The sequence below is a fragment of the Ochotona princeps genome, chromosome 22 (assembly GCF_030435755.1).
Source record: "Ochotona princeps isolate mOchPri1 chromosome 22, mOchPri1.hap1, whole genome shotgun sequence".
Lineage (NCBI taxonomy): Eukaryota > Metazoa > Chordata > Mammalia > Lagomorpha > Ochotonidae > Ochotona > Ochotona princeps.
In genome coordinates this window covers 31,189,347-31,208,899 of record NC_080853.1, presented here as the reverse complement: position 1 = coordinate 31,208,899, position 19,553 = coordinate 31,189,347, and the positions used below count along the sequence as shown (strand labels likewise).

The following is a 19,553-nucleotide window of genomic DNA, read 5'->3' as shown; positions in this document are numbered from 1 at the left end:
CTGTGCTCATTCTACAAGTGTCAGCTCAGGGCTTTCCTTCTCAGTACATGTGATCATGAGGGATTGAGAGTGATAACGTTTTGAATATACTGTAAGATTCTGTATTCTAATATTCTGTGAATAACCCACTTTAAAAACATTATGGTTGAGTCATTGTCATCTGAGAGAAAATTAAATGTCCTCAGAAGAACAGCACATGCGTAAACATACATTTTAAAAAAATAATGAAATCTCACAAGATGGAGAAATGAGAATACCGCCTATTTACAGTAAGTGTTATCTTGAAATGATCTTGATAGCATTGAAGAGCTTTTCTGCCTCCCTTTATTGCCTTTATACGCTTTGCAGTCCTGAAAATAAGAGTTTGTTGGGCTAACCCCTGTTACGTGCTTCTAGAAGTGATGGCAGCAGTGCTGGGGGACCACACAGAGAATGGGTCAGGTGAGGAAGATCAGCAGCGACTGGCTTGTGCACCCACAGGGCTCTTGTCATGATCGCCAAGGATCGTACTGTCTCCCCCAGTGTCAGTTGAGTCTGCAGGGTGGTGCTGGTGAGCCAGCTGAAGATCTCAACTGAGACCAGTTTGTCAGATGAGTAGTAGTGTTGCCCACCCAACTTGTTTGTTCATGTTGAAGCAGGTCTCTGTTGGCAGCATCCAACTCTGGGCTGCATAGTAATACCAGAGGTCTACCAAATCTCATGGAAAATGCGTATTAGGAAAAAACTATTTTAAGCTTCATTATTATTTTTTTTACCAAAATATACTAACATGTTATAACATGTCTGAACAGGATCTAGTTTGAGGCCGTGAGAAGGATAAGATGTACGTTTGAAAAGAGACTCTCTCAGCACAACAGACTTCTGTTAAAATCCAAGCAAGAAGAAATATCACATTGATTATGAAACCTGGGTAGAAGAGTGGTGAAATCATTGATGCCGTATGCAAAGCTTATATCCCGGAGAAATCAGCGGTTTCCAAATGGATTACTTGTTTTAGGAAGGAGTAAGATAATTTTGAAGAAGCAGCCTGCAGCAGCAGACCATCCACATGCATTTGTTTAGAAAAAAAATAAATCTTTTTCATGCCCCAATTGAAGCAGAGCAGTAGTTGACAAAGCAAACAATGGCTAACACCAATGAGTATCTCATTGAGTTCCATTCACACCAAAAATAAAGTTGAACAGACTTTCTGCTCCAAGAGCGCCAACATCAGCTAGAGGCAAGAAAACTTTATGGAAATTTTAAACACAGAAAATCAAGATTCCAAAGCCTTTCTTCCAGGAATTATAATACCAAGTGAAATATGGCTTTATCAGTACAATCCTGAAGACAAAGCACAACCAAAACAATGGTTACCAAGAGATTCAAGTGCTCCAGCCACGCGCATGAACAGCACTGCTCATGTCAACAGTTCCTTGAGGTGCTTTAAGGGTCTTGTTTCTGGCGTTGCCGGAGTGCCAGAGAATGATGACGTCTGCTTATTAGGAGAGTGTTTTGACAATGCTGAACTTACAGCAGAAAAACTCTCCAGCAAAGTGTTACCAGAGAGTCTTCTACCACACAGCTTATGCTCACTCCTCTCACCAAACCGGGGCAGTTCTGCCAAAGTCTATGGCAAATTGTTACACATCCACCTCACAGTCCTGATATGGCTCCTTCTGACTCACTTTTGTTACATAATTTCAAATAAAGGTAAATCACATCCAGTTTTCCTTGGATAACAACATAAGAGATTATCCTGTCATAGTCAAATCTCCAGGACCTGCGGTTTCTCAGACGTGGATTGAATGACTGTTGTTATTGTTGCTTACAAAGCTGTCTTGATTTTGATGGAGGTTGTGTTGAAAAATAAAGTTTGTGTTTTTATTTTTAATTTTTTGTCCCATGTTTCCACGAATAGTTTGAAGTCCCTTCATATTCTGTGTTGAAGGTGACATTAGTGCATGCTCCTCCATCTCTCTCTGTCACACTGCAAAAGTCTCCTAGATCTGTTCTGGCCAGCACTGAAGCCTTTTGACAACATTTGGCTATGCAGCTTTTGAAATACGAGTCAGAAATTATGTACTATTAGTATAAAATACCCATGTGACTTGCAGGCTTAGTATATAAAATAGTGATCACATATGATGATAATTTTTTAAGCGAAATTTAATTTCACCACTTTTCTTTACCTTTGTAATGAGTCTGTAGAAATTTCAAGTTACTTACGTAGTCTACACTGTGTTTCTGCGAGTGCGTTCTGGTCTGTAAGTCCCTCCTGACTCCTTCTTGGGTTGGGTCCCAATCCTCTACTGAAAACCTATCTTCCCTACTGAAATGTCTGTCAGGGTCACCTTCCATCTAGTGGTCACTTTTCATTCATAACAGGTCGGCAGCATTCCACACAGCTGTCCATTCATCACTTTAATTTGTCTCTTGCCCCCTGCAGAATCATGTTATCTTGATTCTATTTCCAGTCTAGCCACTTCTTCCCACCGCCCACCTCTTCCAAGACCCAGCATCTCTGAGTGGACCATTGCCAGGGCCTCACATTCCTCATTTCCATGCTCCTACCCTTGTAACGATCCTTTAAAAATGACCACTTTGCTGCTGCTTGTCATCTTCACAGCCACACGTGTCTCTACAAAAGCCATAAAAGATCGACCCTATCTGTCACCAGTTCTGTCTCCCTCTCCTTGCTTACCCCACTTATCTGTCCTCTGCTGCTCCATCCTTTTAGACAGGCCTTGGTGCTCGCTCTTCCTCATCTGCTGATGTTATTTGTCTTGCACTCAGGTCTCTGTGGAAAGCTCACCTCGATACCAGCCACAGCCTTCCCTGGGCACTGTATCTAACTGGCATTCAGGGTGAGCCTTCGGCCTAGTGGCTAAAACACTGCTTGGGACAGCACAGCTTACATCAGACTGCATGGTATTAAGATCTGACACCACGCCTAATTCTTGCTAATGTATTCCCTGGGAGGCAGCAGGGAGGGCTGAAGCTGTTGAGTCCCACCCGTGGGGGAGATTGGTTTCGGTTCCTAGTTCCTATTTTAGCCTGGCCCAGGCCGAACTATTGCAGGCGTTTGGAAGTATTCTCGCTGGTTCTCTATCTCTCTTTAACATAAATAACAAAATAGCACCTAATGATCTTTGACATTCATTTGAATACCATTTAACACCTAACATCAAATGTGGTATGTCTAAACTAGGGAGATAGAAGCTCCAGGAAATCCAGGCCTTTGGTCTGTGGATTTTTGTGCTGTCCTATACGCCTCAAGCAGCGCCTAGTACAGAGTGCAGGGCTGCCTGGTTGAACACGGCCACATTGACTGCATGTGCCTATGGGATGCAGGGTCCCTAATTCAGCTGGCAGTCGCAGCCCCTAGAGATCCAAATTCTCAGGAAGAATCTGAAAACTTTCTCGCAAACTCTCCAGGTGACTTTGACTTTCACAGGCCTTTGCTTTATAAAGTGCTGTTTCACTGTGTGTGTGTGTTTATCCTTTACCTGTCTAGTCTTGCTTCATACCTATCTCTATCAGAAATTCATAGGCCTGGCACAATAGCCTGATGGCTAAAGTCCTCGCTTTGCACGCGCCAGGATCGCATATGCGCGCCAGTTCTAATCCCAGCGGCCCCACTTCCCATCCAGCTCCCTGCTTGTGGCCCGGGAAAGCAATCAAGGATGGCCCAAGCCTTGGGACCCTGTACCCACGTGGGAGACCAAGAAGAGGCTCTGGGCTCCTGGCTTTGGATTGACACAGTTCTGGCCATTGCAGCTGCTTGGGGATCATCAGATGGAAGATCTTCCTCTGTCTCTCCTTCTCTCTGTGTGTCTGATTTAAAAAAAAAAAAAAAATGAAGGAAAGAAAAAGAAGTCTTAAAAAAAGTTCTTGAGGGCCCGGCAGCATGGCCTAGCGGCTAAAGTCCTCGCCTTCAACGCACCTGGATCCCATTAGGCGCCGGTTCTAATCCCGGCAGCTCCACTTCCCATCCAGTTCCCTGCTTGTGGCCTGGGAAAGCAGTTGAGGGCGGCCCAAAGCCTTGGGACCCTGCACCCGCGTGGGAGACCCGGAAGGGGTTCCTGGCTCCCGGCTTCGGATCGGCGCAGCACTGGCCGTTGCGGTCACTTGAGGAGTGAATCATCGGACAGAGGATCTTCCTCTCTGTCTCTCCTCCTCTCTGTATATCTGACTTTGTAATAAAAATAAATAAATCTTTAAAAAAAAGTGCTTGAGTCACCTGGGAAGCTGTAGGTACCTCACGTAGCCCCACCCTCGATGTTGTGAAGTAGAACTTCCAGGAATTCATCTTGCGGATCTTGTTTTTAAGATTTGTTTATTTTTATTGGGAAAGCAGCTTTACAAAGGGAAGGAGAGACAGAAAAATCTACCATCCACTTCCCAAATGGCTGCAACAACCAGAGCTGAGCCAGTCCAAAACCAGGAGCTGGCAGCTGCTTTCTAGTCTCCCACACAGGTACAAAATCCCAAGGACTTGGGAAATCCTCCTCTGCTTTCCCCGGCCATAAGCAGGGAGCTGGATGGGAAGTGGAGCTGCCAGAACCTGAACTGGCACCCATAAGGGACACCGTGCATGGAGGTGGAGGGTTAACCATTGGAGTCATTGTGCTGTCCCTCCCCACCCCAAAGAATCTGTATTTTTTTAAAACTCCCACAGGACCTTAATGCAGCAGTCTTCCATTGGCCTTTTGAAGCTAAGCTGTGTTTTACAGACTCCTTAAAAAGTAGTTGGAAGGCCTGGAGTAAGTGTTTTGTGTGTGTGTGTGTGTGTGTGTGTGTTGTTTTAAGCCAACTTCTTTTCCCAGCCACCATTAACTCAACATTGTTCTATTCAAAACTGTTGTTCAGTAAGTCACAGAGTGAGCTCCTGGATTTACTCACAATTTCAGCATGCGTTTGTGATTTTTGAAGTAATCATCAGCCCTAATTTCAAACCAACCCATTGTCTGTTTATAGGCAGGAATACCCATTTATTCTGGTCTGGATTCTCTTTGTATTCCTTTCTGTCCAAGGATTTAAAAGTGTGTTTGCCAGGTCACCCACCATGGTATTCAAATACGCCCCACCTTCCCCTGGGATCTGTACTGGGATACAGGTGAGTCGGTCGTCAAGCCTGGGGTGCATTCCCAGGGGAAGAGAAAAGGCCTGACACCTTGCTCCAGGGCCTGCAAGGGCTGGTTAACTTGCCTGGGAATGGTGTCTTCCTGGACTTCAGCTTTTCAGGCTCTGCATCTGTTACGGCTTGCCCTGGAACTGCATATCAGCACTCTATAGGTAGTACTACGGTATCATTAAAATGGGGCTAGGACAGGGATGAAGTGGGTGGCCAAGAATGGAGTACCCCAAGGAATGGTGCTTGCAAACCAAGAGCCAATTTCCAGGTTGTAACAAGTCATTTGTAAAGATCCCCAGAGTTGCTGTTGATTAATCCATTTCTTAAACACCTGGGACCCCATGGGGTGCTGACTCTGCACTTAAGATGACCAGGCCAGAGGTTTGTGGGGTGTGCTGGACTTATCTGTAGTCTCTGCAGATGGTGACTACAAAATCTCGAAAGCTGGTGGCACCGTCGTGTAAGCCCAGGAGGCACCTGCCGCCTTCTCAGGGCGTGCTGCCTATGTGCACCTTGGAGTTGAGCCTCGGAAAAAAGCTGCAGATTGCATTTGGATGCCAAATGTGAGAAGCCATTAGTAATCAGGACAGCTCCCATGGGGAAATGCTGGTTTCAGATAATAGCTATGGCCTCAAGATTGCTTGCTGGGAGGGGAGAGGGTGACATGTTGGAGACTGGGTTTAGTGACAACGGGAAGCGAACTGGCCCTGGAAGTGTAAGAATAAGAGATTTCTAATGAGACCTGACAGTTCAAGAGCTGAAGGAGGCTACTTTTTTTTTTCTTGCCCACCCAGTCTTCATACAAATGCAAATATGCCTCCTTGGACAAATTGCCAAATGTGGTTTTAATTTGTAAACAGGAGATCCTGTCTGGTCTCCCTGCTGCTGCTTTTTTTTTTTTTTCCACCAGAGCTAAGTCACAGGTTTTGCAGCTTTTGAACTGGACCTTTCTCCGATGGCTCTGTCACCTTTTCTGCTGTCCCTTTCTTCTGAGGACATTTCCCCCCCCATTGTGGTCAGCGTAATTTGGGATGAGAGATGAGTGGCAGCCCTGTTTCTTCTTAAAGAAGTTTTTGAAGTTACCAAAGGAAATATAGAGAGCTCTTTAAACTGAGCTTGAAAGATAAATAAATAAAGGCAGTGATTAAATCCAATATGAGATTGGAAGCGAGTGTCACTGTCACGGCGTCATACTTTATGTGGTGTGTGCAGAATCCATTGTTGTTATTTATGACCCTGTCTCTCTTCCATTGTGGCCTTCTTCCAGCCTTGGGGAATTTACATCATTCCTAATAGCAAAAGGCTTTCTGGTTCCCACAGAGTTGTTCAAAGCCTGACTCATGCTCCTTATGTTAATTGTTCAGCTCTGAAAATACAGCACTTACAGGGTGTGGTTGTAAGGGGGAAACTACTGCATTTACAGGGCATGTTTAGAAGTGTTTCACACATAAATCGCCAATACTGTCATCTTTAACTTAAACTGTCACTCTTTTTGGTCAGCTAGCACGTCTTACAAGATGAGAGAACCATGAAGATATAGCATCATCCAAAAAAACAGTATAATCTTTTCACTAGATTTTAAAGTGGGCTTAGATGATAACTGGGTCTGATTTTGACTTTTGCTGTAGTCTGAGGGCCAAGGCATAGTGGGAGAGCTAAAGGCTCCTCTAACCCTGGTGCAGGCATAATGAATAAAGCTCACCACACTGGTCTGGGAGATGGGCATGAAACTATTAGCTGCCTTCTACCTGAACGACTGTGGATCCCAAAGTAAACTTAAACCAAGGACCTACTGATAACTTACCGAGTTGTTCCTTGTGTTAGCAACAGCTTGTTGGCGGCTGATGGGGAAGAATCTATCGTGTCCCAGAAAATGAGTACAGGGAATACTGTGCAGTTTCCACCTGCCAGTTGAAAAGAGAGGGTCCCCAATGTCAGACCAAAGCTAGTACAGGTTGAGAGGCTTTTATTTTTTTTATAATCACTTCCTTAGGGTATTTTTATGGGAACATAATAGATAGGCAGATAGTGATTAGTATAAAAGAAACTATCTGTTTTGGTAGGCAACAATCCAGTTTTCAAAACACCAATGTTAAGTATTTGAACACTTGATGTAGTCTCGAGGCTTGCAAAGGTCCTATTCTCTTTGTAAAGTAGAGAAAATGGGGCGGGGGGAATCTTAGGAAAAAAGTCAGGGGTTGGACCATTGCGCCATCCCCGTCTCGTTGGAGGAGCAAAGTTTCCAACCACAATGCTGCCCGGCACAGTGATTCATGTCTTTTGTCACATTTGGGGCCACAGAAGTGCCAGATGTCAGCCAGGAGTTCCCACAGGGTTTGCAATCGGCAACCTTTACATTACAGACTTGTAAGTTTGTGGTGTGTGCCCATGTATCAAGTGTGTGAACTGAGAGTCCAGAAGACATTACAGTGTACTATAAAATCCTGGCTAGAGAAAGGTGAAATGACTTCACACGAGGTGGTTTCGTTTAGGCCTTCCAAAAATAAAGCCGGCCGTGGGGGCATTTCGGCGTGTAACTGTTTTCTCTCCTGCGCAGCTCGTAGATCTGGGATTGAGCCTTTGTTATCTTTCGGAGTAGACAGCATGGGCTCTCAGCGGAGTGTCTGATTATTCTGCTGAGTGTGCAGAGAGAGTCCACTTCCTCCCAGTGCAAAGCTCCAGAGAAATGCCCTGGAAGAAACGCAGGGCCAATGTGTTTCCTTTTCCCCATCATCGGCTGCCTCTGTGTGAGGAGAGATAACACCACGTTTAGAATGAAAGCAGCGCGCTTGGAACCTAATCACAAACTCCCCTCTGGCACCGAGCCTGCCCTCGGCCCCATCTCTTCCCACCCTCCTGACTCCCTTGCTTTCTGGGTGCTACGGATAGAGGCCTTACCCCACAGGTGTGATGCAAGAAATAATTCATTACAAGCTCTTTGAAGATAAAAAGCACCTGTTGGTGGTGAGTTTTATGCAACTTTCCAAGTGACTGTAGACAGTGCTTTTGAAAAAGTTACATTCTTTTCCTAAGATACCTGTTTCAACTCAACATAATTATCATAATCCTTGTACCTCTGATAGCAGCAGTAAGCACCTGTGTATACACTCACATGTATTTATTCCTACAGTGAAGATTCCCCAAAGTAAATATGTCCACTTCGGTGTTTTAAGGTTGGTGGTTGAAGAAATTTGTCCACCATTAATGGCTCTGAAAATACTGGCTACCTCAGAAAGTTTGTGGAGAGCTGAAACTAGAAGATAAATTTGTTTTGGTGCAAAAGGAGAGAACCCACTTCAGGATCCATGTGTAATTCTTTTCATTAAGTGCATTTTTCCATGATCTTTTTGGAGACCCAAATTCAGCACTTCCTCCCAGGACATTTGGGTTGTGTTAGCTGAGCCCTCCTTCCATGTGGTTGAGGAATAGGTTGACACAGCTGCATGGTGTGTGTCTTTGAATAATACCTTGAAGTGGCCCAAGACAAAATCCTGAAGATTACTCTTTACTACTCAGATAGAAATTAGGTGCATATTTGTGTATGTATACTGCGATAGAGAGCCTGAGCTTTGATTTTTGATATTTGAGTACTTGTGTCCGTGGATAAAAATCAGTGTATCGAGCATGGTCAATATTGACCCTTAACATCTGAAAAGAAGACCAATTTGCCTTGTTAAAAATGTGAATTCCATCATAACTCCATTGATAAGCAAGGGTCTGTAAGCAAGATGTGTCCTTGTGTAATGGGATATGTGAAGGTTATTTCTCCATGCAGTCAGGATTTAAAGATACACATGGGGATTTTTCTGGATGTACTGGCGAATCCAGGGGGAAGCAGGTAGCACTTGCCTCTTTTTTCATGGTCGGGGAAAATCAGAGGAAACCATGCCATTGCAACTTTACAGAGTGTACATTTTTATTGTTGCTCTAGTTTGTAAAGAACGGAAACAAAAAAGCGGCGCTGTGAGCAAACCACAGGTTAGCAAGGCCGTGGTGGGGCCATCCAATGTCTGATTCCGGAGCAGCCAGCAGGACCCGTGGCGGTGAGGCCTCATCCAGTCCCACAAAGGATTACATAAAGGCAGCTGAGTGCCACTGGGGGCTGCCTGTTCAAAGGCAGGAAAATGTTGATCCGAGCCAGCCGGAAGACACTAGCAGCCAGAAAAAAAAAAAAAAAAACCTCTACATGGGAGCGGTCAGAGCCGGGGCTTCTAAGTAGGAACCCGTCTATGGCTGCGACTCAGCATCACTGAGCAGGATACAAGAGAAATGCAGGGACTGCTGCTCTGTGGGTGTCTTCCACCACGACAGGAGGATCAATTAGTCCCCAGAGAAACAATCGTGGGGGAACCTGCGAGGCTGTGGGTGTGCTGCCAACTTCAGGGCTTGTCAGACTCGGGGTTCTTTTTGAAATCAGTTTTGGTGAAAACCACGCTAAGGAAGACATAAATGTTTTGGAAAATCTTTCCTCCAGACATCTTATGAAAAATAACCCAAGGCAGGCACTGTGAAGTGACTCAGCCACAAACATTGAAAGATTATCTGCAAGGCAGGGGCAGCCCAACCAAGAAAAGAAAAATTGCAAAGTTTTTCAGGGTACTAGTTGAGCACACAACAGCCAAACCTGTCTTTGGTGAGAAAGCCACCTGTATAGATGCTGGAATTCTCTCTCTCTCTTTTTTTTTAATATTTATTTATTTTTATTGAAAAGTCACATTTACAGAGAGGAGAGACAGAGAGGAAGATGTTCCATCCATTGGTTCACTCCCCAAGCGGCAGCGATGGCTACAGCTGAGCCAATCTGAAGCCTGGAGCTTCTTTCAGGTATCCCACATGGGTGCAGGGTCCCAAAGATTTGAACTGTCCTTGACTGCTTTCCTATGCCGCAAGCAAGGAGCTGGCTGGAGAGTGGAGCAGCTGAACTTGTGTTCATATGGGATTAGATTAGATTCTGGAATTCTAAAAGGATGGATTAGAATGAGTCATTGAGGGCCCAGCACAGTAGCCTAGCAGATAAAGTCCTTGCCTTGCGTATACCAGGATCCCATATGGGCGCTGGTTCTAATCCTGGGGCCTCGCTTCCCTTCCAGCTCCTTGCTTGTAGCCTGGGAAAGTAGTTGAGGACGGCCCAAAGCCTTGGCACCCTGCAGCCACATGGGAGGCCAAGAAGAGGCTCCTCCTGGCTCCTGGCTTTGGATCGGCTGAGCTCCAGCCATTGGGGCCACTTGGGGAGTGAATCAGTGGACAGAAGATCTTCCTCTCTGTCTCTCCTCTTCTTTGCATATCTTGCTTTGCAATAAAAATAAATAAATCTTAAAAAAAAATCAGTCGTCAAAGTAGAAAGAGTAGAATCCTCTATCTGCTAAGGTTTGTTCACCTCCTAGAGGCTCTGAGCTCATTTTCACAGTATTGGTGCTTTCTCAGCCTACCCATACATCTTTTCAAAAAATTTCATAATGATTAAAAAGATTGACCTTGTCAGGGACAAGACCCTCCCTTGCACAGACTTCATGAAGAACCTGGCCATGCCCACTCCTTGGCACACCACGTGAGGGGCCACATGCAGAACAGTTGTTATGTTATGAAGGAACAGGCTGGCAGCCTCACCATGTGGTTCTGGGATCAGCATCTCAGACAGGAATTAGTGCGTGGAGGCAGGTAGGAATATGGGCCCCACCCGAAAGCTGCTGAATGAGAAACCATGGAAGACTTGAAAGTATGTTCAAGACCAACCAGATGAACTGAAGACTCCTTCATGTTTATTTTCTCCGGCCTGGCTACCACAGCCTTCAGCTCATTGGCTAGGAGCACTGAGGAAATGCGTACCAGCCTTTTCAAACACTCAGTTCCGTGTATGGCTCTGTCTGGTCCCAGCTTCTGCAGGGTGGCAGCCCCAGCTCCCAGAGAGAGCTTAACTTGCAGTTGCTGAAAGTTTGCAGATAGTTCATCGCAGCGTGAGGGCAAGGCATGGGAGTGGTGTGCTGCTGCCTACGACTTCAGCATGTCCCTGTCCCTCCGCTTGCCTCCATCTTGCAGGGCTGGGTTCAGGATGGACCAGAACCCAAGGGGGGCTTGTTGGCTGGACCGAAGTTTCCCATTTGGAGGGTTTCACGGCAGTTTAGTCACCCACTGATTCTCCAGCAGGTTGATTCAAATGTGTGACTCAGAGAATACCAACAATGACTTACCTTGGATTGGGCACATACTAACAATGAACAGTTTCATCGTAAAATAGGAAGGCCATGTAGGTATTCAAAGATCGTTCATCCAGGATACATCCTTTCCCTTATTGTCAGGTAATTCTTTGGAGTAGTATCTCAGAGCTTCTGTGGTAATGCAGCAAGCTAATCTCATTCCAAGTGCCAGCACCCCATATGGTCACTGGTTCAAGTCCCGGCTACTCCACTTCCTATCCAGCTCTCTGCCTATGGCCTGGGAAAGTAGCAGAAGATGGCCCAAAGCCTTGGGACTCTGCACCTGCATGAGATACCTGGAAGAAACTCCTACTTCCTGACTTTGGATTAGCTCAGCTCTGGCTGCTATGGCCATTTGGGGAGTGAGCCAACAAATGGAGTACCTCTCTTTCATTTTCCTCTCTCTCTGTAAAGTCTACCTTTCCAATTAAAAAAAAAAAAAAACTTTTTTTTAATAAAGTAACACTTCCCCCTGAATAATCAGGGAAATCAGTTATATGGCTTAGAGTATGTAAATTTGCAGAAAAGTCACCCAGGAGAGGAATATGGGAGCTAACTGTGGGAAGGTTCATGCTTGATGTGAAGTAGAGGTTATGGGATAAAGTTCTTCAGGAGACAGCCGTATTTTGTGGCACTTTTTTCAAGATTTGTTTATTGTACTTGGAAGAGTTATAGATACAGAGACAGATTTTCCACCCACTGGTTCAGTCCCCAAATGGCCACAATGGCCAGAGCTGAGCAGATCCGAAGCCAGGCACTTCTTCCAGATCTCTCATGCGGGCACAGGGACCCAAGGATTTGAGCCATCCTCTGCTACTTTCCCAGGCCATTAGTAGGGTGCTGCATCCAAAGTGGAACAGCTGGGATATGAATTGGTGCCCATATGGGATGCTGGTGCTACAGGCAGAGGATCAACCCGCCACACCAGCCTGCTGGCCCTGCCCCATGGTACCAATTTTGAGCCCTGAAGTTCAGATTTGGTCACTGAGCCTTGTTGAGCATGTAGATGCTATTACTTGGCTTTCTGAACCCTATGCAGAAACCTCTCCCTTCCCTGTGGCCACTGCCTCGCCTTTCCCACCAGGATGACAACCCTGCCCTCCATAGGTCGTTCCTCCCCCTCTAGCGTTTTTCCTGCTCTCGGCTGGTTTCAAAGGATCGTGTGAGTGAAGAAGGAACACACAACACTAACGTCTGGGTAGCTGATCTGGCTGATGCCGTGGGTGTGGCTGCACACAACAGGAGCCTGAGAATTGGCTGAGCATCACGTTCGGTGTCCCATCATGGGCGCCCTGTTCCAGGGATGCTCTTTACTGAAGACGCGACCCCAGTGTGTCATTGACTCTTCCTAAACAGAAAAAGTTATCCTAGCAGTTTATCAACAGGGCATGTGCAAATACTATTAGCCCAGATGATAGGTCAGGAAGAAGCTCTCTGGAGAAGGGAGCTAGAATGAAACAGTTGATCATCCCAGAACACCTGCTTTTACCAGCTCCAGGCCTCGGAAGAAATGTGTGACCTGGAGCCAAGGGGGAAAGTTACTACTGAGAAGTTTTTTGTTGAGTTTGTTGCATTTGGGGAAGGGACAGTGACTGTGATCTAAGAAGGAAAACGGCACCTTTGGTGATGAATAGACGTGGTCTTTCTCACTGCCCTCTGTTTAACAGAGTGCACGGTGGGACCAACTCCCACCCAGTGGCACGTGAAGGAGGAATTTTGCCTTTAAGCATTTTTCTTGCACAAATCTGAAAAACACTCTTGGCTCTTTGATTTGGTAGATGTGTGTCTCTTCGGATATAAGGAAGTACAAAGGGGAAAGCAGAGGCCAGAACTGTATTATTGTTGCTGATTAGGTAGAATATAATACCTTCTTTCCTTTTGAGAATGTTACTTATTTTGATGCTGTAATAATTTGGCATCTGGAATTCTGAGATCCTGTCAGTATTTGCAGTCAAGAAAAACAAGTTCTTCAACTACTTACTTAGTACCCCCAAATTATATTCATATTAAAATCAGTGTGACTTTGATGCTTGGAGATATTGGTCTGATTTGATGAATTACTAAACCCTCCAACTGTCTGAGTTTCATGGATTGTAAGCCACCTTTATATGCTTTCAAAGGACAACGTAGCAGGTTGATGTCAGGATCATTTAGTACCTGTAAAGAAATATCCAGAAATAATCTGTGTGATTCTTCTTACACACTTTCTGTTCTTCGCCACTGGACATGAACTATTGCCCAGATATGCATGTGAACTGCCAAAAAGAAGCAGAGGAGAGTGAGACGTACAGCCTTGTTCACTTCAACAGCAAGAGAGCATGGAAAGTACACTTCTCTCCCAAACACCTTGGGATTGTGGTTCGTGGAGAATGTAACTTATCTCTAAATGAAATATCTCAGGATACATCTTGCGAACAACAGTGGGATCACAGTGCAACTGTTGGCTTATGGTGTCATGTTTGGGTTTTAACATGGACTGTTGTGCGTATCTGTGGACTTTGATTTCTACAGGATCTTGGGAGGCATACCACATAAGGAAAGGGAATTTCTCTGCCCAGGAGAACGGCCTGGGATCACAGTGTCGCCATTCCCAGTTTCCTTGAATTCCCTCTTGGCGGGCCTTACTGCAATATTTCCACCAAATTATAGCTAGTGGCCTGACTTTTGAGACAACAAGTGACTCTCCTAATGGCCAGACATTCTCTATTAGCATGGTGTGTCTTGAACATGGAAATCAATTTAATTTCTTCTTTTCTCTTATGAGAAAATTTCCATGCTTGGTTTGTCAAGACAAGAGAGTTCATTCCTTGTTACTGAAACACTAATGGATTAAAACGTGTTGGAGCAAGTTAAAAAAAAAAATCAAAATTAAGCTGGTTTCAATAAGTTTAAAGCTGTCCTTAGTACAAAATAAGCATTGTAAAATGAAGTTAGCTCGGTTAATTATTCTATACAAAACTCTAACTATACACATATATCATTGATACTGCAATTTGAGGATATAATCAAATTCCCAGAAATTTGCAGTACTCCCTCTAATTTGTTTTCTGTGTGCATTTAATAAGACAGGGAGCAAACACTTGGCAATATGCAATTTAACAGGGGACTAGAATGGGTGAAATTGTCTAGTTGTCTAGAACTGCTCAGTACTGGGCTTAAATCTAGCAGCTTTCAAAATGAGTCTCATGTTTGTAGCGTTTTACCACAATGTGCTATCTTGCCTGATAATCGTCATTAGTGTTCTTTACTGAAGGTTAACCAAACACCGCCATGATTATTATGGGAGCTTTTTTTTTCCCATTGATTTTATTGTATTTGTTGGATTTTTAAAAAATATATATTTATTTTTATTGAAAATCAGATACACAGAGAGGAGGAGAAACAGAGAGGAAGATTTTCCGTCCACTGATTCACTCCCCAAGTGGCTGCAACAACTGGAACTAAGTTGATCTAAAGCCAGGACCCCGGAGCCTCCTCCAGGTCTCCCACACGGGTGCAGGGTCCCAAGGCTTTGGGCTCTCCTCAACTGCTTTCCCAGGACACAGGCAGGGAGCTGGATGGGAAGTGGGGCTGCCAGGAAAAGAACTGGTGCCATATGGGATCCTGGCATTTGCAAGGCAAGAACTTTAACTGCTAGGCTGCTATGCCAAGCCCTAACATTTAGTTTTATTTGAAATACTGAGCCATAGAAAAGAAAGAATGAGGGAGCGCGTGCACGCACACAAGAGAGATAGAGACCTTCTGCTGGTAAACTCCCCAAATGACCACAATGACCAGAGCAGAACTGGTCTAAAACCAGGAGTCCAGGTCAACCACGTGTGTGCAAGAGCCCAAGCATTTGAGCCACCCTCTGCTGCTTTCCTAGGGTATAAGCAGGGAAGTGGATTGGAAGTGGAGGCAGCTGGAACTCCAACCAGTGTCCATATGGGATGCCAACATTACAGGTAGAAGCCTAGCCCACTATGCCATGGTGTTAACTCATGTTGTATTTGTTTTATTTTAAACTCCTTAAATAATTAAAACAGATGCACGTACTGTATAATAAAGTTATTATTATACAGATGAATGTACCTGTTTTATGAATGAAGAGCAAATTAGTGTGTATCACCTTTATTCTTCACAATCAAGTGAGTGAATGCTCTTTTTCTGAACTTGTTCTTTTAAATTATGTTGTTTGTAAGATACTCTTCCTTCTTGAAGAATTCTGAGGTCTTGAATACAGCATTGTGTTTAAATAATCAAATACCATTGACTGGTTGGCCCTAAAGATTTGAGTACGGAGAACGCAGTGTGAAACACTGAGCTTAAGTTGACATCTAAGATTTGGGGGTCCTCATTACAGCGCAGACTGTCCTCACTTCTTGTTCTCACCTGTGAACCAAGACAGACCTCTTACGGGAGCTCAAGCTTTGAGTCCTTTACAGAGAATGTTGACATTTCCCAGGCAGATTCGTTTCTCTTTTCTACAAGGATCTAGTTTCAGGACTGATGAAGTGCTACTCTCTCTTTATTTCCATGTGTGCTACCTCTCTGGTCACTTGTGATTATATTTTCCCTCATGTCCTGTACATAACTTTTAAAGATGTTTCAGGGTCATGTTGGGATGATACATTTGACTGCCTGTGTGTGAAACGCTGAGGACTACTTCAGCTAATGAGGCCAATCCCACCTCTTCTTAGTGCTTGGGTCATGGTGGCTCAGCCATACATGGCCTAACCCAAAGGAATGAGGCCTACCCAGAATATGGGGTTGGTACAGTGTCAAGAGACTGCATGATAGCAAAGAACTACAAGCTATAAACCTTTTTTCATGGGTTGGTTTTATTCTTTTTAAAGACTTAGTTACTCATTTGAAACGTAGATATATATATAGAGAGAGATCTTCCAAGGGCTGGTTCACTATCCAATGACGTCAGTGGCTAGGGCTGGGCCTGGCAGAAACCAGGAGCTTGGAACTCCACACAGGTACCCCACGTAGAAGGCAGGGACCAAAACACTTGGGCCATCCTCTGCTACTTCCCTAGGCATTAGCCAGGAGCTGGATCAGAAGTGAACCTGCTGGGATTCACACCCATGCTCATATGGGATGCCAGTGTTGTGGGCAGAGGCTTAACCCACTGTGCCATGATGCCAGCTCCCCATTAGTTAATGTTTCTGAATAAGTCACTTAACTTCCCTGGCCTTAATTTCATCATCTGTCAGGTTGTTGCCTCTACCATTATATGTGCCACCTGTGGGCCCTGGAATGCTATACACATTCTATTCCCCTGTATTAATTTCCCCATCTGTTTGAAATGGTTCTTTATCCTGGCCAAGCCTTAGAGTCAGCTGGGTAGCTTCTAATTAAATCCGAATCCCGAAGATTTGGCCTAGGCATTGATTTTTTTTTTCCTATTTTTCTATTTTTTTTAAATAGAAGAGTAGTTCTTTATTTCAAAAATCATCTATAAAATCACTTGACTTACATTTGTCTAATTGTTTTTGATTTATGTAAAATGAATGTATTTCCCATTTTTTACAACATAGATTTAGAAACATGAGGATTGCTCCCTCCCCCCATTTCTGAAACTCAGAGTGACGGAGACCTTCCGTTTAGAACCAGCTTACTACCCCAGTTTCCACAATAGCCGAGGCTGGGGCAGGGTGAAGCCAGGACCCAGATTTCCATCCAGCTCTCCCACATGGCTGGCAAGGACTCAGTTATTTTAGCTGCTGTTCCCCTGTGCTTTAGCAGAGAGCAGAGGAGGCAGGCCTTAAGGCACCCTACGAGGAAGCCTGATGCCTTGAGCCACAGTGCCCCAGATCGTGATTCTCAGAGACTCTACCATTGAGGACTGTTGTTTTAAAATAGGGTGTGTGTGTGTGTGTGTCAGTGCTGAGTGCTCCAAGAGGCATAATCATCTAGGAGCTTCCAACCCTTAGGACGAGGTGGCTTCCGGGGCAACACTGGGTCTGCCTGCCACAACACCACTTGAATGTCTACGTTCAAGTCCCTGCCCTCCTCCCAGTTCCAGCTTCCTGCTAACGCACACCCTGGGAGGCACCTAGCCCTCATGTGGAAGAGGTGAACTGAGTTCCTAGCTCACAAGCCTTGGAGGCTGAACCAGTAGAGGGATGTATGCTGGCTTGCTTGTTCTCTTTGTCTCTCCAAACCCAAAGTCCACCTCCATTCAGATATAGTAGGGAGGGCTTTGGGGATAGAGAGTCAGACCCTCGGGCACACATGTCAGCTGTACCAAGAGCATTTTGTTTTCCCCCTCTGCCCTGCCACTTGGACCACCACCTCTCCTTACCCACTGCTTCATCTCCGGCAGCATCACGGAATCGTTAGCCACATTGGAAAGATGAGTTTTTAAAGCACCTACATAATTGCCTGAAATGTATACAGGAACCTCTGGCATGTTCCTTTGATCCAGGATCATTAATATCATTAATAGGCGCTCTGCAAGTGCGTGTGAATCTCAGGCTAGCATTTGGCAGGGCAGTGGAAGAAGGAACGCTTTTAAAATAGTTTGGCTCGGGCGGCGAATCTGAAATAAGCCTGTGGGAAAATGAGGAGCGCTTCTCATCCTCCGTGGGATTACCTAGGATGAGAATACTGACCTTGTGTTTTCAATCCAGTTACATTTCTTTTAAAGCCTCCTTCGTTACCCAGCCTGATTTATTTGAGGAGGTGGAAGTAGACTGTGAGAGGGGGCTCTGTGATGATGGACAGTTTTTATCTTTGTTTTTTGCACAGTTCCCAAGCGTTCCATCATGATGTGTGTGTTTAAGAAAAAAAGAGAGAGAGAGAGAGAGAGAGAAAGGCCAGCTTCTCCATGAGATTTCCTACAGCTTTGCTTTCAGAAGTTAGGGCCGCTGAATTGTGTGGTCCTCAGGCTCTAAGGCAAGTTGGTCCTGGCAGGCTGTGTGTGTGCCGGGTGAGTGGAGCCCTGACCCCGGTGAGGGGAGAGGTCAGCACAGCACCGAGGCCTCAAAAGGGAGGAAGAAAAAGGCACTCCTCAGCAGGGAGTTTGACTTGCTTGAGGGCAGAAGAGCTTTTATAAATGAGTTCCCAGTCTCCCACGCCCTCTCGCCTGCTCTGCTATTACTGCTGCTGCCTCCGCGCTGAGACACACTCATACCGAGCTACACAAATACACACACACACACACACACAGAGTCCCTTCCCACTCTCAGTCTTTCGCCCTCCTCTCCACCTGCCCCCTGGAACAGTGGGTATAGACACAGGCAGACCCCAGTCCAGAAGCAGGCAGGTGATGGATGGGCTGGGAATTCTTCCAGACCCTGTGGCTGCGAGGCCTGTGTAGTTCCTCCCTCACAGGCTTGCCTGGTGAGAAGAATGCACGCGGCTCTTTCCCAAACCCACTGTGGGTGCCTGGGAAGGTGAGGACCATCTCTTCCATGCCTGTTGTCGGCGGGAAAAGGTAGAATGGTAAATCAGGGCGACCTCCAGCCAGGATGTGGGAGACTGGGCTGAGTGTTTGGGAAGCAGTCCAGGGAGGAGGAGCCTGGGAGGACTTGGCTGTAACGATGCCAGAGGCTTGTGAAACGGCTGCGCTGCTTTATTTGTGGATCCTCCTGGAAATACTTCCTCACCGAGTCTTTTCCCAGAGCTGCTCAATTCAGCGTGCAGTGACCATCCAGCAGAGCAGGGGGCCTCCAGGAGCAGAGCCCGGGGCCTCGTGAAATGCCTGCTCGGGCATCTTTGCATTAATAGGTGCTCCATCATCCATGGGAAAGCGTGCCTGGGAGGTAGAGCTCTCCAGACTAGAGATGTGGAGGATCTGTGTTGCTGTTGGGGGTCTTTGGATTGTCACTGGGAAGACTCTTCAGCTGGGTGCACCTAGTGGTTCTGACATACCGTCAAGGAGGACATGTCATCACTGTCCATCTGTCCAAGTCTCCTCCGCAAAGTGGCGCTCCTCCCCTTGATGACATTACTGAGGGCTGGGTTCTCAACTCTCACATTCTCCTGGGCCCCAATTCTAGAAATGAGGTTGGCTCTTGTTTCGCATGTTTGCCAGGTCTGATTCTAGGCCTGAACAATGGTTTAGAAGAACCTGCTGAACCTGAGACAGACTTTGACCTTCCCGCCAGCAGAGAGGCATGTCTGCCTGAGCCAGCCGCCCACCATGCGAGAGCAATCCTAGGAGAGAGGAGATGGTGGCAGGAAAGTTGAGTTTGACATGTCGCTCCTGTCCAGCCTAGAGGAAATGTGCACTGTGCAGAAGTGACAGCAAG

The 19,553-nt window shown here is 45.7% G+C and overlaps 1 protein-coding gene across 3 annotated transcripts in view; it reads left to right on the top strand.

Moving 5' to 3' along the window:
* The window catches only part of SLX4IP (SLX4 interacting protein), a 181,680-nt gene that overhangs the window by 155,824 nt on the left and 6,303 nt on the right, over window positions 1-19,553 (top strand). The window contains exon 7 of one of the 3 annotated variants that reach the window (XM_058679704.1): window positions 792-854. The exons of the other annotated variants lie outside the window; for them this stretch is intronic. Coding sequence (XP_058535687.1) covers window positions 792-803 — 12 coding nt within the window. The 3' untranslated portion in view covers window positions 804-854. Of the gene's footprint in view, window positions 1-791; window positions 855-19,553 lie in introns of those variants that run through there. 3 annotated transcript variants of the gene reach the window in all.